The sequence below is a fragment of the Pseudochaenichthys georgianus genome, chromosome 4, assembly GCF_902827115.2.
Source record: "Pseudochaenichthys georgianus chromosome 4, fPseGeo1.2, whole genome shotgun sequence".
Classification (NCBI taxonomy): domain Eukaryota; kingdom Metazoa; phylum Chordata; class Actinopteri; order Perciformes; family Channichthyidae; genus Pseudochaenichthys; species Pseudochaenichthys georgianus.
The window spans coordinates 41,322,567-41,338,342 of record NC_047506.1 but is presented as its reverse complement, the minus strand read 5'-3'; the positions used below and the strand labels follow the sequence as shown (position 1 = coordinate 41,338,342).

Sequence of the window (15,776 nt, the reverse complement as noted above, 5' to 3'; positions counted from 1 at the left end):
CAAAGGGCCGGTTGTAACTTTAAGACGATATAAATATATAAAATAATGTATTATATGACATTATTGCCTCTGCATTGGATTATTATCGGATAGGGTAATAACTTCATAATTAACTACGTCTGAAGGCGAAAGTCCAGGGCAAATAATTGCAAGTCTCTTCAGTGCCATGTCACAAAATGAGATGCATTGTGGGACATGTAGTTTATGGACAATGTGCTTCTGTAAAGTGGCATGTAACCGTATAATAAACATATTATATTCTTTGAAAGCTCTTGCGGGCAACATGAAATGAAGTCGCGGGCCGGATTTGGCCCCCGGGCCTTGAGTTTGACACCCCTGATGTAGATAATTAAAGTCAAACAAATTGATGCTACAGTAGAAATAATAAAGCTTTCCTTTTGGTGAATTATTTAAGTAATGTCATTCATTATTCATGAACGCCTCATCTGGTCCACTTCCGGGCTCCATATTTCAGCTCGAAGAAGGACAATGGTCTCAATCTGTTATCCAGTCACGTGAGGCCGGGGCTCATCTGAAACACGTTAATTGCTTCATCCCGCGTGTCATTCGGTCTCGAGCTGTGTTTCGCCACCATTGACCCGCTGGGCTGATAAGAGCGCACCTGCACCGCATCACGGCTCATTATAATATGAATGAGCTGCCCGAAACACACCAGTATAGCCAGCTAATGAAATCAACTGCTGGCCGTTAATTGTTCTGAAAGTGGTGGGTGTGACAATTGAAATTAACTCGAAATATTTCATGTATTAAAAGCAGGTGCCTTATAGGCTATTTGACATGCAGTGTTGTTGTTGCCATAACAGCGGCTGCAGCCCGGGGCTCTGCGGTGATGCCCCGCTCTCCCCGCCTCTCATCTCCGCAGAGCGCCGCACAGAGCGGCTCACCGCCTCATTTCGGGCTCGCCTTGTATAGTCAACAGCACCGTCTCATCTCCTACTGAAACAACCCACTGCTGTCACACGCACGCGTGAAATCTGACGTGATGCTGTTGCCACCGTCCCATTCAGCCGTGTATCGGGATCCTCCCTTCAGACAGTCGTGCGTATGCGCTGCTGGGAACGACATTGTGCAGAGCGGTGTTTAAGCAGAAGCGAGCTGTGAACAGAGACAAATCAGTAGCTAACTCAATCCCGATTGATTTTCCTGCGGCAATGTAAAGATGGCGAGAGTGCTCCAGTCCTTGCTGTTATTTCTGATGAGTCTCGCGCTGAGAATCAGAGTTGTGGGCTACTGGTCGCTGATCTACGGTTATTGTGCGCTTTGCACCATCGTAGCCCTGCTGAAACTTTGCTGGAACATCATCCTGAGGCCGACTGCCACCTTCCAATGGGGGGTCCGCGAGACTCCCCCGGCTTGTCTGAATGACACGTCCTTGGGAACCCACTGCTATGTTCGGATCAAGGTAAGGTGTGTGTGTGTGTGTGTGTGTGTGTGTGTGTGTGTGTGTGTGTGTGTGTGTGTGTGTGTGTGTGTGTGTGTGTGTGTGTGTGTGTGTGTGTGTGTGTGTGTGTGTGTGTGTGTGTGTGTGTGTGTGTGTGTGTGTGTGTGTGTGTGTGTGTGTGTGTGTGTGTGTGTGTGTGTGTGTGTGTGTGTGTGTGTGTGTGTGTGTGTGTGTGTGTGTGTGTGTGTGTGTGTGTGTGTGTGTGTGTGTGTGTGTGTGTGTGTGTGTGTCGTGCACACAGGCTGCCTGATCTCAGAGCAGATCACCACTGTTGGTCCTTCAGACGTGGTTCCGCTGCTCTGGTCTCAGGTGGTGCTGAAGGGACAGCTCCTCTCGGCTCCACAAGCAGAGGCTGCCTGCGAGCCCCCAACAACCATAGGCGCATTCACACTGCGGTACTTTTCCCACAAAGGTTCATGCGAACTTAGTTCATGATCGCGTTCACACCAAAAAGAGCCGGTACTAAAATTAGTTCATGCGAACCTTTTTACCCCCTCGAAAGTCCCTGCTAGAGAGCAGGGACTTTCGAGCGGCTCTTTTGTGAGAAAAGAGCTATATTTCTGATAGGCTGGGCGGATTGCAAACCACGCCCCGTAAAACTCCCAAAAACTTTTGTGAAGCCGCCATTTTATTATCCTCGCATTAGCATTATTAGCATTAGCCCAGCGCAGGTGTTCAACATTATGTCATGAAATACCCAGGCATGCTTTTCAGTCATGGACAGTAACATTTACCCAGGCATTGTGCCATTTGAGGCACTATGGAGCTATTTCAGGGTCATAAGTTTTGATCATTCAAAAAAATACAATTTATTTGAAAGTTCAAGTTTTTATCCTGAACTTTGAAAAATACAATGATGTATTCAAAATAAAAATAAGTATTTGAAATCATTTTTCAGGTTGAATATTATTTTGATTCAATTCAGCAATTTTTTTTGAATAAAATATTTATTTTCAGATTTCACTTTTATACATATTTTGATATTTGAATCCTTATTTTTTTCAGTTGCAGATTTTTCGTTTTCAGATTCAAAACAATAATTTTTTCAGTTTCAAATCTTGTTTTTTCAGGTTTCACATTGCTTTTCACCTTCAGATCGTTTGAGAGCTGTGAATACATGTTTATACATCAGTATGAAAATAATAAATAAGCTTAGTTAAAAGCATGCATGTTATACACATGTAATATTCTACTCTAATGTAACAACTAGAGAGCCCATTGGCTGCACATTAATTTTTTAATGTTACATTTAAAGTAGCCTTGGTTTTCTGGAGTATGCTTAAATTCATTTACAGAATTAAGATTTTAAATACAGAATTTTACTTACAAATTGCCGCTATTACAGTGCATCATATCTAATAAACTCGTCATATATATTATAAGAAGAAGAACAAATTAACAGAAAATGTAAAAAATATGTATTAAAGTATTCAAACTCCTAATAGGAAAGCTTGTTGACTAAATGTAGCCTACTTAATACATCTTTGGTGTTATTTTGACAAAGCAGCCACTGAGTAGTTATGTTGTGTCTCTGAGTGGCTGTGGATAAAAGCATGTCTTCTCTTCACCAGGAGTCGGGCCTGAGGTTCCACTATGTGGCTGCTGGAGAGCGTGGAAAGCCACTCATGCTGTTCTTACACGGATTCCCTGAGTTCTGGTAGGTCAAATGGAAATCAGGGTTTGGGGGCATAGCAGCTGCACTTTAGCAGACAGCAGAGTACAGCCACCACTGTACCATGTTTGTGTTTGTTCCCTCTGTCACCGCTCTAAAATGTCCCTTGAGAATGAGCATTCTTTAGCTTTATACCATTAAGGCTACCATTACATCTCTGCACTCTTCCTCCGGGGCTGCAGAGACAATTCCACACAATGCACGAGGAGTCCTCAATCACAGACACGATTTGCCGTCGGGGGAAAAAAGTCCAAAGCATTCAAAATCTCCCCCTCCTGATATGAAATGGAAAAGTGGCGCTGAGCAGCGCTCCTGGATTGGGGCCAAAGAGGTTGTCCCAAGCTATAAGCCGTCCATATCTCTAGCATACTATCTAAGCTGCTGACAGGACGGGGATTCACTCACGCAAGAGGGGAGCCTTCTCTGCTTCCGTTTACTTCACTGTGCTCAGTGACACGGATGGAGAGAGCTCTTTAGCGCTCTCAGAACTTAGAAGAGTAGCATGTGTGGGAGACTGTGGCTCAGTAGATAGTGTGCTCGACTTGGAATCAGGGGGTAGCAAGTTTGAGTCCCACTGCAGTCAGCATGTTGTTGTGTCCCTGGGCAAGACACTTGACCTATGACCCCAAATTGCTCGTGTGGGGATTGCCCACAGTATTGAATGTATGTAAGTCGTTTGGATAAAAGCGTCTAACAAGACACTGGTGCTTGCGTACCATGCTGTGAATGGATCTGGCCCTCCCTACATCCAGGACATGGTTAAACTGTACACCCCAGCGCGTGCACTCCGCTCTGCATCAGCCAAACGGCTCGCTGCACCCTCGCTGCGAGGGGGACCCAAGTTCCCATCAGCAAAAACACGTGGGTTTGCTATCCTGGCATCAAAATGGTGGAATGGAAAGTCCGGCGCAGACTGAAAACTCATCTCTTTCGACTCCACCTCGAGCGATAGAATTACTAACAAAGAACTGCTAACAAAGCACTTATATACTAATAAAGGACTGGCTTATCTATAGCCAGTTGAGTAGCCCTTGAAATACTTGGCTCTATGAAACCTGATGTACTTTATGATTCTGTTTTCTTCAAGGTTGTGTCTTCCTGGTCGAATGCACTTATTGTAAGTCGCTTTGGATAAAAGCGTCAGCTAAATGCAATGTAATGTAATGTAATGTAACATGTCGTGTCAGAGGAATGCTTTCTTTGTTCTAAACCTCATCTGAGAGTTCAGTGGTGGGATCTCATACCGACTCATCAGAATCTCACTGGAGGAGGAGGATTCCAGTTCTTATGAGGAGCCTCTAGGAGACAAGATCTTCAATTATTTTATACTGAAGTGACCTTCGCTCACTGGAGAGAAAGCTCAGTTAGTTTGTGTCTCAAATGAGCATTTGCACTGTGCAAGTTTAAAGAGGCGCTGTCCTGACTGTGCAGGGTTATCCATTTGGAAAAGAGTAAATACAGTTGAAGTGTTAATAACTGTACATGTAAGGTCAGTTTTGTAGCGCCGCAAAGAGGTATAAGACACTGTTGAATTGCATTATAAGAACTGAGGAGCCAGATAGTTAAAACATATATATTATGTTCCCGTAAAAAAGAGCATATTGACCCGCGAATAACAGCCAACAGATTAACATAAAGCTAAATAACCTCTGGAGGCACAGCTGTGGAGAGGACAACGGTCCAACTCTAAACGGTCCCACACATCATGATTTCCTCCCGGTCAAATATCAGTGTCATATCAATTTCTCATCGTTAAGGTCATCATCCACTCTTTTGGGATTCGTTCATTCTCATCTTTTATCTACAAACGCTTCCTTGTGGCGGTTGAGAGAGTCAGAGGTTACTCTCTTCCTTACTTTAGTTGCAAAGATCTTTTGTTCAATGGTGTATAACTTCAAGGGATTCCTTCAGTATAAGAGCAAGAGACCTTTAAGACTTAAGTGAACATTTTAAGAAAACATTAAAGAGAAGACAAAAGACACAACTGATTTGATGTTCATTCATACTTCAGTGAGATCTTAAATTGATGTTATGGTGTTTTGGTGCCTGATCCCAAAGTAGCGCATACACTTCTGGATATCTGGACTTCTGCTGTAACGTTTTTTCAATAAAAAGTCTCTTGCAAGTTCTACAATGCTATGATCTAGGCCAGGGGTGTCAAACTCAAGGCCCGGGGGCCAAATCTGGCCCGCGACTTCATTTCATGTGGCCCGCAAGAGCTTGCAAAGAATATAATATGTTTATTATACGGTTACATGCCACTTTACAGAAGCAGGTTGCCCATAAACTACATGTCCTACAATGCATCTCGTTTTGTGACGTGCGCACTGAAGAGACTTACAATTATTTGCCCTGGACTTCTGCTTTCAGACGTAGCTAGTTACTAAGTTATTATCCTATCCGATAATAATCAAATTCAGAGGCAATAATGTAATATAATACATTATATATATATTTATATATGTATATTTATATAGTTACAACCGGCCCTTTGAGTGCAACCATAATGTTAATGTGGCCCGCGATGAAATTGAGTTTGACACCCCTGATCTAGGCAATTCCAACATGTTGGAGAAGCCCTTTAAAAGGAAGCTGTTGTGAAATAAAACCATTGAGCTCTGTCTCATCAATTATGAAAGTAAATTAAAGAAATGAAAGAAAAAGTGAATTTGTGCACGTTGTTTGTGTGCCTCAGGTTCTCCTGGCGTTACCAGCTGCGTGAGTTTAAGAGTGAGTTCCGCGTGGTGGCCGTGGACATGCGGGGCTACGGGGAGTCCGACCTGCCGCTCTCCTCTGACAGCTACAGCTTCGACAGCCTGGTCACCGACGTCAAGGACATCGTGGAGTACCTAGGTGAGAGAGAACAGGAGAACCGCGTGTCTGTGATGTGAACAGAACTATTGTTTAGACGGCGTCTCCAGTCTAAAATACACTTGTTTATCAGTGCAGCATGGCATGAACACTTCCTGTGACTAATTCTTACTGAACATGGGACAGTGTACCGATACCGCGCCAACAGCCTGCTGACTGCATGCTAACACTAGCAGGGAGCTAGCCTGAGGCTGTCTGCACACACCAGGCAACATCCAATGGTTTTCTGCCAAGGTGACACTTTCACTCTTCAATCGGCCAGCATTTCACAGGACAATAAGCACTGCGTACCTACTGTATGAAGTAACCCGTCTTAGCATTGACACTTGCCAGCTCCTATTTTAGTGGGTATTCTTGGTGCTAATTACAAGTAAACGTGTAAATATACGTTTTGTTTTATAGAGCTCTTAATGTTCTTGCCCTCCTATTTGTTAGACTTGCTTTGAACCCTCTATAACCCTGAGGTCTTCTGGTACTGCCTTTAATGATATACTGTACCTAAAGTGAAAACAAGGACCCACAGTGAGACGTCTTCTTCTTAGTACAGCCCCCCAGAAAGACCTGAGGGCGGCAGAGAACATTCATAGGTTTAAGAGCCAACTCAAAACCTACATTTTTTATTTGTCTTTTAATTGAATAGCATTTCTTCAACATTTGTATGGAGTTTAGTGGGGTTTTATTAAATTACAATGTTATGTCTTACACTGGTTATTCTATAAATAAATACATCTAGAAATGGGGTTGATTTTGTTTCTAAAACCAAAACATTGAACTGAAAGATGCTAAAATGCTGTATGGATACATCTCCAATGGTTCATGCTACGGGCAACACATTACATTTCAATACACACTGTCTGCTGGTCCATTGGTAATATTACAATATGAAGTTGAACAGCTTTAAATGGTACAAGTGGATTTGATCTTTAACCAAGTAGAAGTCCAGCCCAGAGGAACCCTCTCTCCCTAATATTCCCCTGCACATTCCCACTTACATTGTTCTAACCGTCACAGTCATTTCCTCTAGGCTTTAAAGAGCTAATGCATATTGCTGTGGAGAGGATTCACTCAATGCTCATGTGAGTGGAAGTGGGAGGCTTGCATTGATCATAAGATAACTGAACTACCGAGCCTTTTTACAGCTGCAGTTAGAGCCCAAATGGTCCACATTACAGTTCCACATTCACAGCCAGCTAATGGGGCCACACCAATCAGAGGCTTGCCCTTCAGCCACCAATGGCAAGTAACATTGCCCTTTTCTTTGCTCACAGCAGACACTGCATGGCCATCTGTAAAGTGGCCCCAGACCTTTGAAGTGCATGTGATATTAATGTTGAGATGAGGTTCGCTGTGATTCAGAACAGTGGTTGTAGCTACATTGTGCCAGCAAAGGTAAGAGGATGACTTTAGAACAGTAATGTGGCCAGCATCCCTCAGATGGATGCCCTGACCTTGATCTGCATTCGGCTGTCAGCATGAATAGCATTCATTAGATGGGTGTAAATGTCCCAGCAATAAGAAAGTGAGAACAGTATTGATGTTGTGGCTATGACATGCCTTAATAAGCAGCACAAACATCCTTTATTAGGAACAACAACGACAGACTAATGCTCCTTTGCTTTTCTTCCAAGGATACAACAGATGTTGCCTCGTTGGGCACGACTGGGGCGGGACTATAGCCTGGCTGTTTGCCATCCAATACCCAGAGATGGTGACCAAACTCATCGTCCTGAACAGCCCCCATCCCTCTGTGTTCACAGGTATGATTGTGCAAAAGAATAAATCCCAACATAGTTTTCCCTATGTCTGTTTTAAGTATGTAGTGTCTCTACTTTAAAGAGTCCTCTCCTGCTGATGTTCAGGTGTATATCAGTATGTAGTGTCTCTACTTTAAAGAGTCCTCTCCTGCTGATGTTCAGGTGTATATCAGTATGTAGTGTCTCTATTTTAAAGAGTCCTCTCCTGCTGATGTTCAGGTGTATATCAGTATGTAGTGTCTCTACTTTAAAGAGTCCTCTCCTGCTGATGTTCAGGTGTATATCAGTATGTAGTGTCTCTACTTTAAAGAGTCCTCTCCTGCTGATGTTCAGGTGTATATCAGTATGTAGTGTCTCTACTTTAAAGAGTCCTCTCCTGCTGATGTTCAGGTGTATATCAGTATGTAGTGTCTCTACTTTAAAGAGTCCTCTCCTGCTGATGTTCAGGTGGATATCAGTATGTAGTGTCTCTACTTTAAAGAGTCCTCTCCTGCTGATGTTCAGGTGTATATCAGTATGTAGTGTCTCTATTTTAAAGAGTCCTCTCCTGCTGATGTTCAGGTGTATATCAGTATGTAGTGTCTCTACTTTAAAGAGTCCTCTCCTGCTGATGTTCAGGTGTATATCAGTATGTAGTGTCTCTACTTTAAAGAGTCCTCTCCTGCTGATGTTCAGGTGTTTATCAGTAGTGTCTCTACTTTAAAGAGTCCTCTCCTGCTGATGTTCAGGTGTATATCAGTATCTAGTGTCTCTACTTTAAAGAGTCCTCTCCTGCTGATGTTCAGGTGTATATCAGTATGTAGTGTCTCTACTTTAAAGAGTCCTCTCCTGCTGATGTTCAGGTGTATATCAGTATGTAGTGTCTCTACTTTCAAGAGTCCTCTCCTGCTGATGTTCATGTGTATATCAGTATGTAGTGTCTCTACTCTAAAGAGTCCTCTCCTGCTGATGTTCAGGTGTATATCAGTATGTAGTGTCTCTACTTTAAAGAGTCCTCTCCTGCTGATGTTCAGGTGTATATCAGTATGTAGAGTCTCTACTTTAAAGAGTCCTCTCCTGCTGATGTTCAGGTGCATATCAGTATGTAGTGTCTCTACTTTAAAGAGTCCTCTCCTGCTGATGTTCAGGTGTATATCAGTATGTAGTGTCTCTACTTTAAAGAGTCCTCTCCTGCTGATGTTCAGGTGTATATCAGTATGTAGTGTCTCTACTTTAAAGAATCCTCTCCTGCTGATGTTCAGGTGTATATCAGTATGTAGTGTCTCTACTTTAAAGAGTCCTCTCCTGCTGATGTTCAGGTGTTTATCAGTAGTGTCTCTACTTTAAAGAGTCCTCTCCTGCTGATGTTCAGGTGTATATCAGTATCTAGTGTCTCTACTTTAAAGAGTCCTCTCCTGCTGATGTTCAGGTGTATATCAGTATGTAGTGTCTCTACTTTAAAGAGACCTCTCCTGCTGATGTTCAGGTGTATATCAGTATGTAGTGTCTCTACTTTAAAGAGTCCTCTCCTGCTGATGTTCAGGTGAATATCAGTATGTAATGTCTCTACTTTAAAGAGTCCTCTCCTGCTGATGTTCAGGTGTATATCAGTATGTAGTGTCTCTACTTTAAAGAGTCCTCTCCTGCTGATGTTCAGGTGAATATCAGTATGTAATGTCTCTACTTTAAAGAGTCCTCTCCTGCTGATGTTCAGGTGTATATCAGTATGTAGTGTCTCTACTTTAAAGAGTCCTCTCCTGCTGATGTTCAGGTGTATATCAGTATGTAGTGTCTCTACTTTAAAGAGTCCTCTCCTGCTGATGTTCAGGTGTATATCAGTATGTAGTGTCTCTACTTTAGAGAGTCCTCTCCTGCTGATGTTCAGGTGCATATCAGTATGTAGTGTCTCTACTTTAAAGAGTCCTCTCCTGCTGATGTTCAGGTGCATATCAGTATGTAGTGTCTCTACTTTAAAGAGTCTTCTCCTGCTGATGTTCAGGTGTATATCAGTATGTAGTGTCTCTACTTTAAAGAGTCCTCTCCTGCTGATGTCCAGGTGTATATCAGTATGTAGTGTCTCTACTTTAAAGAGTCCTCTCCTGCTGATGTTCAGGTGTATATCAGTATGTAGTGTCTCTACTTTAAAGAGTCCTCTCCTGCTGATGTTCAGGTGTATATCAGTATGTAGTGTCTCTACTTTAAAGAGTCCTCTCCTGCTGATGTTCAGGTGTATATCAGTATGTAGTGTCTCTACTTTAAAGAGTCCTCTCCTGCTGATGTTCAGGTGTATATCAGTATGTAGTGTCTCTACTTTAAAGAGTCCTCTCCTGCTGATGTTCAGGTGTATATCAGTATGTAGTGTCTCTACTTTAAAGAGTCCTCTCCTGCTGATGTGCAGGTGTATATCAGTATGTAGTGTCTCTACTCTAAAGAGTCCTCTCCTGCTGATGTGCAGGTGTATATCAGTATGTAGTGTCTCTACTTTAAAGAGTCCTCTCCTGCTGATGTTCAGGTGTATATCAGTATGTAGTGTCTCTACTTTAAAGAGTCATCTCCTGCTGATGTTCAGGTGTATATCAGTATGTAGTGTCTCTACTTTAAAGAGTCCTCTCCTGCTGATGTTCAGGTGTATATCAGTATGTAGTGTCTCTACTTTAAAGAGTCCTCTCCTGCTGATGTTCAGGTGTATATCAGTATGTAGTGTCTCTACTTTAAAGAGTCCTCTCCTGCTGATGTTCAGGTGTATATCAGTATGTAGTGTCTCTACTTTAAAGAGTCCTCTCTTGCTGATGTTCAGGTGGATATCAGTATGTAGTGTCTCTCCTTTAAAGAGTCTTCTCCTGCTGATGTTCAGGTGTATATCTGTATGTAGTGTCTCTACTTTAAAGAGTCCTCTCCTGCTGATGTTCAGGTGTATATCAGTATGTAGTGTCTCTACTTTAAAGAGTCCTCTCCTGCTGATGTTCAGGTGTTTATCAGTATGTAGTGTCTCTACTTTAAAGAGTCCTCTCCTGCTGATGTTCAGGTGTATATCAGTATGTAGTGTCTCTACTTTAAAGAGTCCTCTCTTGCTGATGTTCAGGTGGATATCAGTATGTAGTGTCTCTCCTTTAAAGAGTCTTCTCCTGCTGATGTTCAGGTGTATATCTGTATGTAGTGTCTCTACTTTAAAGAGTCCTCTCCTGCTGATGTTCAGGTGTATATCAGTATGTAGTGTCTCTACTTTAAAGAGTCCTCTCCTGCTGATGTTCAGGTGTTTATCAGTATGTAGTGTCTCTACTTTAAAGAGTCCTCTCCTGCTGATGTTCAGGTGTATATCAGTATGTAGTGTCTCTACTTTAAAGAGTCCTCTCCTGCTGATGTTCAGGTGTATATTAGTATGTAGTGTCTCTCCTTTAAAGAGTCCTCTCCTGCTGATGTTCAGGTGTATATCAGCATGTAGTGTCTCTACTTTAAAGAGTCCTCTCCTGCTGATGTTCAGGTGCATATCAGTATGTAGTGTCTCTACTTTAAAGAGTCCTCTCCTGCTGATGTTCAGGTGTATATCAGTATGTAGTGTCTCTACTTTAAAGAGTCCTCTCCTGCTGATGTTCAGGTGTAGATCAGTATGTAGTGTCTCTACTTTAAAGAGTCCTCTCCTGCTGATGTTCAGGTGTAGATCAGTATGTAGTGTCTCTACTCTAAAGAGTCCTCTCCTGCTGATGTTCAGGTGTAGATCAGTATGTAGTGTCTCTACTTTAAAGAGTCCTCTCCTGCTGATGTTCAGGTGTAGATCAGTATGTAGTGTCTCTACTCTAAAGAGTCCTCTCCTGCTGATGTTCAGGTGTAGATCAGTATGTAGTGTCTCTACATGTCTCCATGCTTTAATGTTCAAAAAGCTCTTTATTTTTCTCATACTGCCTGTGCTGCAGCACCTCTTTTCACCCTCTGTCTGAAACCAGAGCCCAGTCTGCTCTGATTGGTTAGCTGGCTGGCTCTGTTATGATTGGTCAACTGCTTAGAGATGCTCCGCCCCTTAGCCTATCCCATACAATGTGTTGGGGCGCTAACCAACAGAAGCGCAAGTGTTACATAGTGATGTCACTATGTTCAGGAAGTAAACAAAGGAGAACAACGGAGGTGTTTCAGGCAGGGGGGGGGGGGGGAGAGCACAGAGATGTTAGCCTTTGCCTCTTTAACGTTGTAAGAGAAAACCAATGTTCTTCATACTAATCAGATTGCTCTTGGATTATTAACATGCTTCTTGTCATTAATTAGGAAGCATATTACTTCAATTGTATGTTTGCATCCATCCGGCCGATCCTCTTGTGTCGTAAGGGGAAGAGGATGAGAAGCTAATTACAGGAGGCTAATTTGAGGCTGGAACAGCTGGTGGAGTAAACAGAGAGGAGAGCCATCCGGAGTCATCACGCCCAAGAGCCCTCAGAGGGGGAAGACTGGGCCGTGCATTACTATCTAACAACTCCTCTCCTCTCCTCCTCTCCTCTCTTCTCCTCTTCTCTCCTCTCCTCCTCTCCTCTCCTCTCTTCTCCTCCTCTCCTCTCTTCTCCTCTTCTCTCCTCTGCTCTGCTCTCCTCTGCTCTCCTCCCCTCTCCTATCCTCACCTCTCCTCCTCTGCTCTCCTCACCTCTCCTCTCTTCTCCTCCTCTTCTCTCTTCTCCTCTCCTCGCTTCTCCTCCTCTCCTCTCCTCACCTCTTCTCTTCTCTCCTCTGCTCTGCTCTCCTCTTCTCCTCCCCTCTCCTCACCTCTCCTCACCTCTCCTCTTCTCTTCTCTTCTCTCCTCTGCTCTCCTCTTCTCCTCCCCTCTCCTCTCCTCACATCTCCTCTCCTCACCTCTCCTCTCCTCTCCTCCTCACCTCTCCTCTCCTCTTCTCTCCTCCTCACCTCTCCTCTCCTCTTCTCTCCTCCTCTCCTCTCCTCCAGATTACGCTCTTCGTCACCCGAGCCAGCTGCTGAAGTCCAGCCATTTCTTCTTCTACCAGCTGCCCCGCTTCCCCGAGCTCATGTTCTCCATCAATGATTTCAAGGTGGTCTGTTGTGTGGGCTTAAGCACTTTCAAGGTCAAGGTTGTGTGTGCTAGCATCCTCTGTGTGTTGTGTGTGCATATGCATTGTTGTATGTTGCATGACATCACAGTGAAAGGCAATATCCTGCTGTCAGAGATTATGTGTAGGATCAACTCTGGAGGAAATCTAAAATGAGAGAGTATGACCAAATCATTTGCTAAATTGTATAGCGGCGTTTTGTCATCAAAAGGCAATAATACTTTTGCAAAGCATCCTTTTCAAAGAAAAGTGGGCTTGCTTTTTTAGTTTTTTATGTAAATAATGAATAAACATAATGTGAAAAGACACAAGAAGAACATTCTTATAATAACATGACAATTACAATTTCTTTCTTCTCTAAATAAAAACCAACAAATCCAATACATAATAAATACATTGAATCAATAATCCTTTATTTGGTGATTAAAACAAAGTAATGTAGATTTTTGTATCACAGGGCCTGTTTAGTAAACGTTTTGGTTTAAAATAAGCGTGAACGGCTAATAAACACATAATGTTGCTTTTATTCAAATTAAACAACAACTTCATGATTTCTACATGTTGGCCTTTTACGCTAAGCTAGGCTAATTTAAGCTAGCTGGCTGTTTCATATTTAGGCTATGGTTTCAGAGACAAATAATTACCAAAATGTTAAACTTTTCAATGAACTTCAAGACTTGAAGCCGTTGTCTGTGCTGCAGGCTCTGAAGGCCCTGTTCACCAGCCGCAGCACGGGGATCGGGAGGAAGGGCCGCCTGCTTACTGCCGAGGACCTGGAGGCCTATCTGTACGCACTCTCACAGCCGGGGGCCCTCACCGGAGCCCTCAACTACTACAGGAATGTCTTCAGGTGGGGAACACTTCACTCACCAAAAGATGTTCAGGTCAAAGATATAGAAATTGTTTACAGATATTTGGAAGAAAAGTTTGAGTCTTTTCTTAAAGCTCTATTATACCCTGTTGCAAAAGTGCTGATTCTGTGTCTGTAGCTTTAAATGCTAATGAGCTGCTGCTGGCCACGCCCCTCTGAGAAGTGATTGGTTAAAAAAAGTCCATGTTGCTCTCGGAGGAGATTCAGGTGATAGGATGGGCGGTTGTTACCTTGGTTGCTGATTGGTTAATGGTTATACAACCCAAAACACATTGTGACATCACAAAGTGGCCAAACTCTGATCAGCTCATTTTCAGACAGGTTTTTATAGAAATGGATCAGGACAACAAAAGAGAGAATCTTTTTTTCCTGAAACTTTCAGTCTCTCTCCACAGCGGGGAGGGGACACATGTGTATGTGTAAAAGACAGGATTTTGCATAATAGGGGAGGAGCATTGTTGGAATATGATAACACATGTGTATATGTAAAGGTTTGCAGGGGTGACATTCTTTTAGCATTTCTAAAGCAAAAATGTAATTGCAAAAAGTAAAACGCATTAGTTGCATGACTCATTTCAGTATCAAAGATCCAATCAGAAAATCTATCATCTTCGAGGCGAGGGGTTACATCTCTAACATTGCATCAAATAATACAAGCGTCATATGCATGGAAGCAGGTGCCATATGGGACCTTTCACTGATACTAAACTACTTTTTAGTACAAGAAAAAAGAAACAACTATACAATGCTCTAATTTAATGCAAATGTAGTAGCACCATCTACTGTCAGAGATATTCTCTCCATCCGTCAAATATTTACATCTACATACAGCTCCATTGTTACATGTCGGACTGGCCAGATGGCTCATAGTGATCGGTATAAATCAGATAAAAAATAGAAAATGTGCATTTCTATCTGACATGTGAACTGTATGCATGATTGAGCATGCCATCTGCTCCCTTCTCATGCAATGACTTATCTTAGAATAGCTTTTATATGCGTACATCAAAGAAATATCACTGACCCATGCTCAAGCAGCCAAGCGATATGTACCTTAGCACTGGGGACAAACAAAACATGAACACACTGCATGTAAAATGCTGTAGAAAAGTGGGAAATCTAGAGATAACATTACAGAAAGGTATTTTCTTCAGCAAAGTCTGCATTTCAGATGGTCGTATTGGATACAATGCATGGCTGCAGAGGAGAAAAAGGCAGTCCATCTACATTTGTGTTGCTATATAGCCTTGGCTTGAGTGAACACACAGCCAGCAGGTTAAGTCATTACTTAAACACCAGAACATCATAATTCCATAGCATTGGCACAATCTCATATTGATATTATGAATAGAATAAAGATACATTTTCCCTTAAAATCTCACACGCAATCATATTTTGGATTTTTTCTTTTGTGTCCTCAGCTCCCTCCCCCTGAGCCAGAGCCATGTCCGGTCTCCTGTGCTGCTGCTGTGGGGGGAGCGAGATGCCTTCTTCGAGCAGGAAATGGCCGAGGCATGCCGCCTCTACATCCGGAATCATTTCCGTCTCAACATCATATCTGGGGCCAGTCACTGGCTGCAGCAGGACCAGCCTGATATTGTGAACACCCTCATATGGACCTTCCTGAAGGAAGGAGAGGGACGCAAAAGCTACAGGAACTAAATCCACAGCGAGGCCTCCTCCACCCCCCCCCCCCCCCCCACCCTGCCCCTCTCGCTTGCCACACCTGGAAGCCTGGAATATGCCTGTGATACCAAGCAACATAGTGATAATGCAATCATTCTTTAAATCTTTCACATTCGAGATATTTTTTAAAGACGTCAGCAGCAAAGGAAAAGAAACAAAGCACACCTCACCAGAGAGGACACTGAGCAGGACGTGTGACACATATATTCAAGATGTTTTTTGCACATGACATCCGCCTTAAAGTTTTTCAGTTACAGCATTACAAATGTGCAGCAGAATCTCTTGTGACTTGTATTGTGTGGTGCCTTTTAACTTTGGAGTTGTAGAGATGTCCTGAGAGGCAAGGATGTGCACTTGTGTGTTTCACCGGGTCGCTCCACTCTTCTTTGGGCACAGTCCTTCGGGAGCCATCGCTCTCCCACTCCCTTTATCAGG

At 43.0% G+C, this 15,776-nt stretch overlaps 1 protein-coding gene across 1 annotated transcript; it reads left to right on the top strand.

The window, feature by feature from the left end:
* The first annotated feature begins 896 nt into the window (after positions 1-896).
* On the top strand, positions 897-15,340 carry ephx4 (epoxide hydrolase 4). The gene is made up of 7 exons (XM_034081512.1): positions 897-1,423; positions 3,034-3,119; positions 5,830-5,987; positions 7,634-7,762; positions 12,663-12,766; positions 13,486-13,634; positions 15,077-15,340. Exons 1-7 carry the CDS (start codon positions 1,181-1,183, stop codon positions 15,315-15,317), a joined length of 1,110 nt encoding a protein of 369 aa, XP_033937403.1. The 5' UTR covers positions 897-1,180; the 3' UTR covers positions 15,318-15,340.
* The last annotated feature ends 436 nt before the right edge of the window (positions 15,341-15,776 follow it).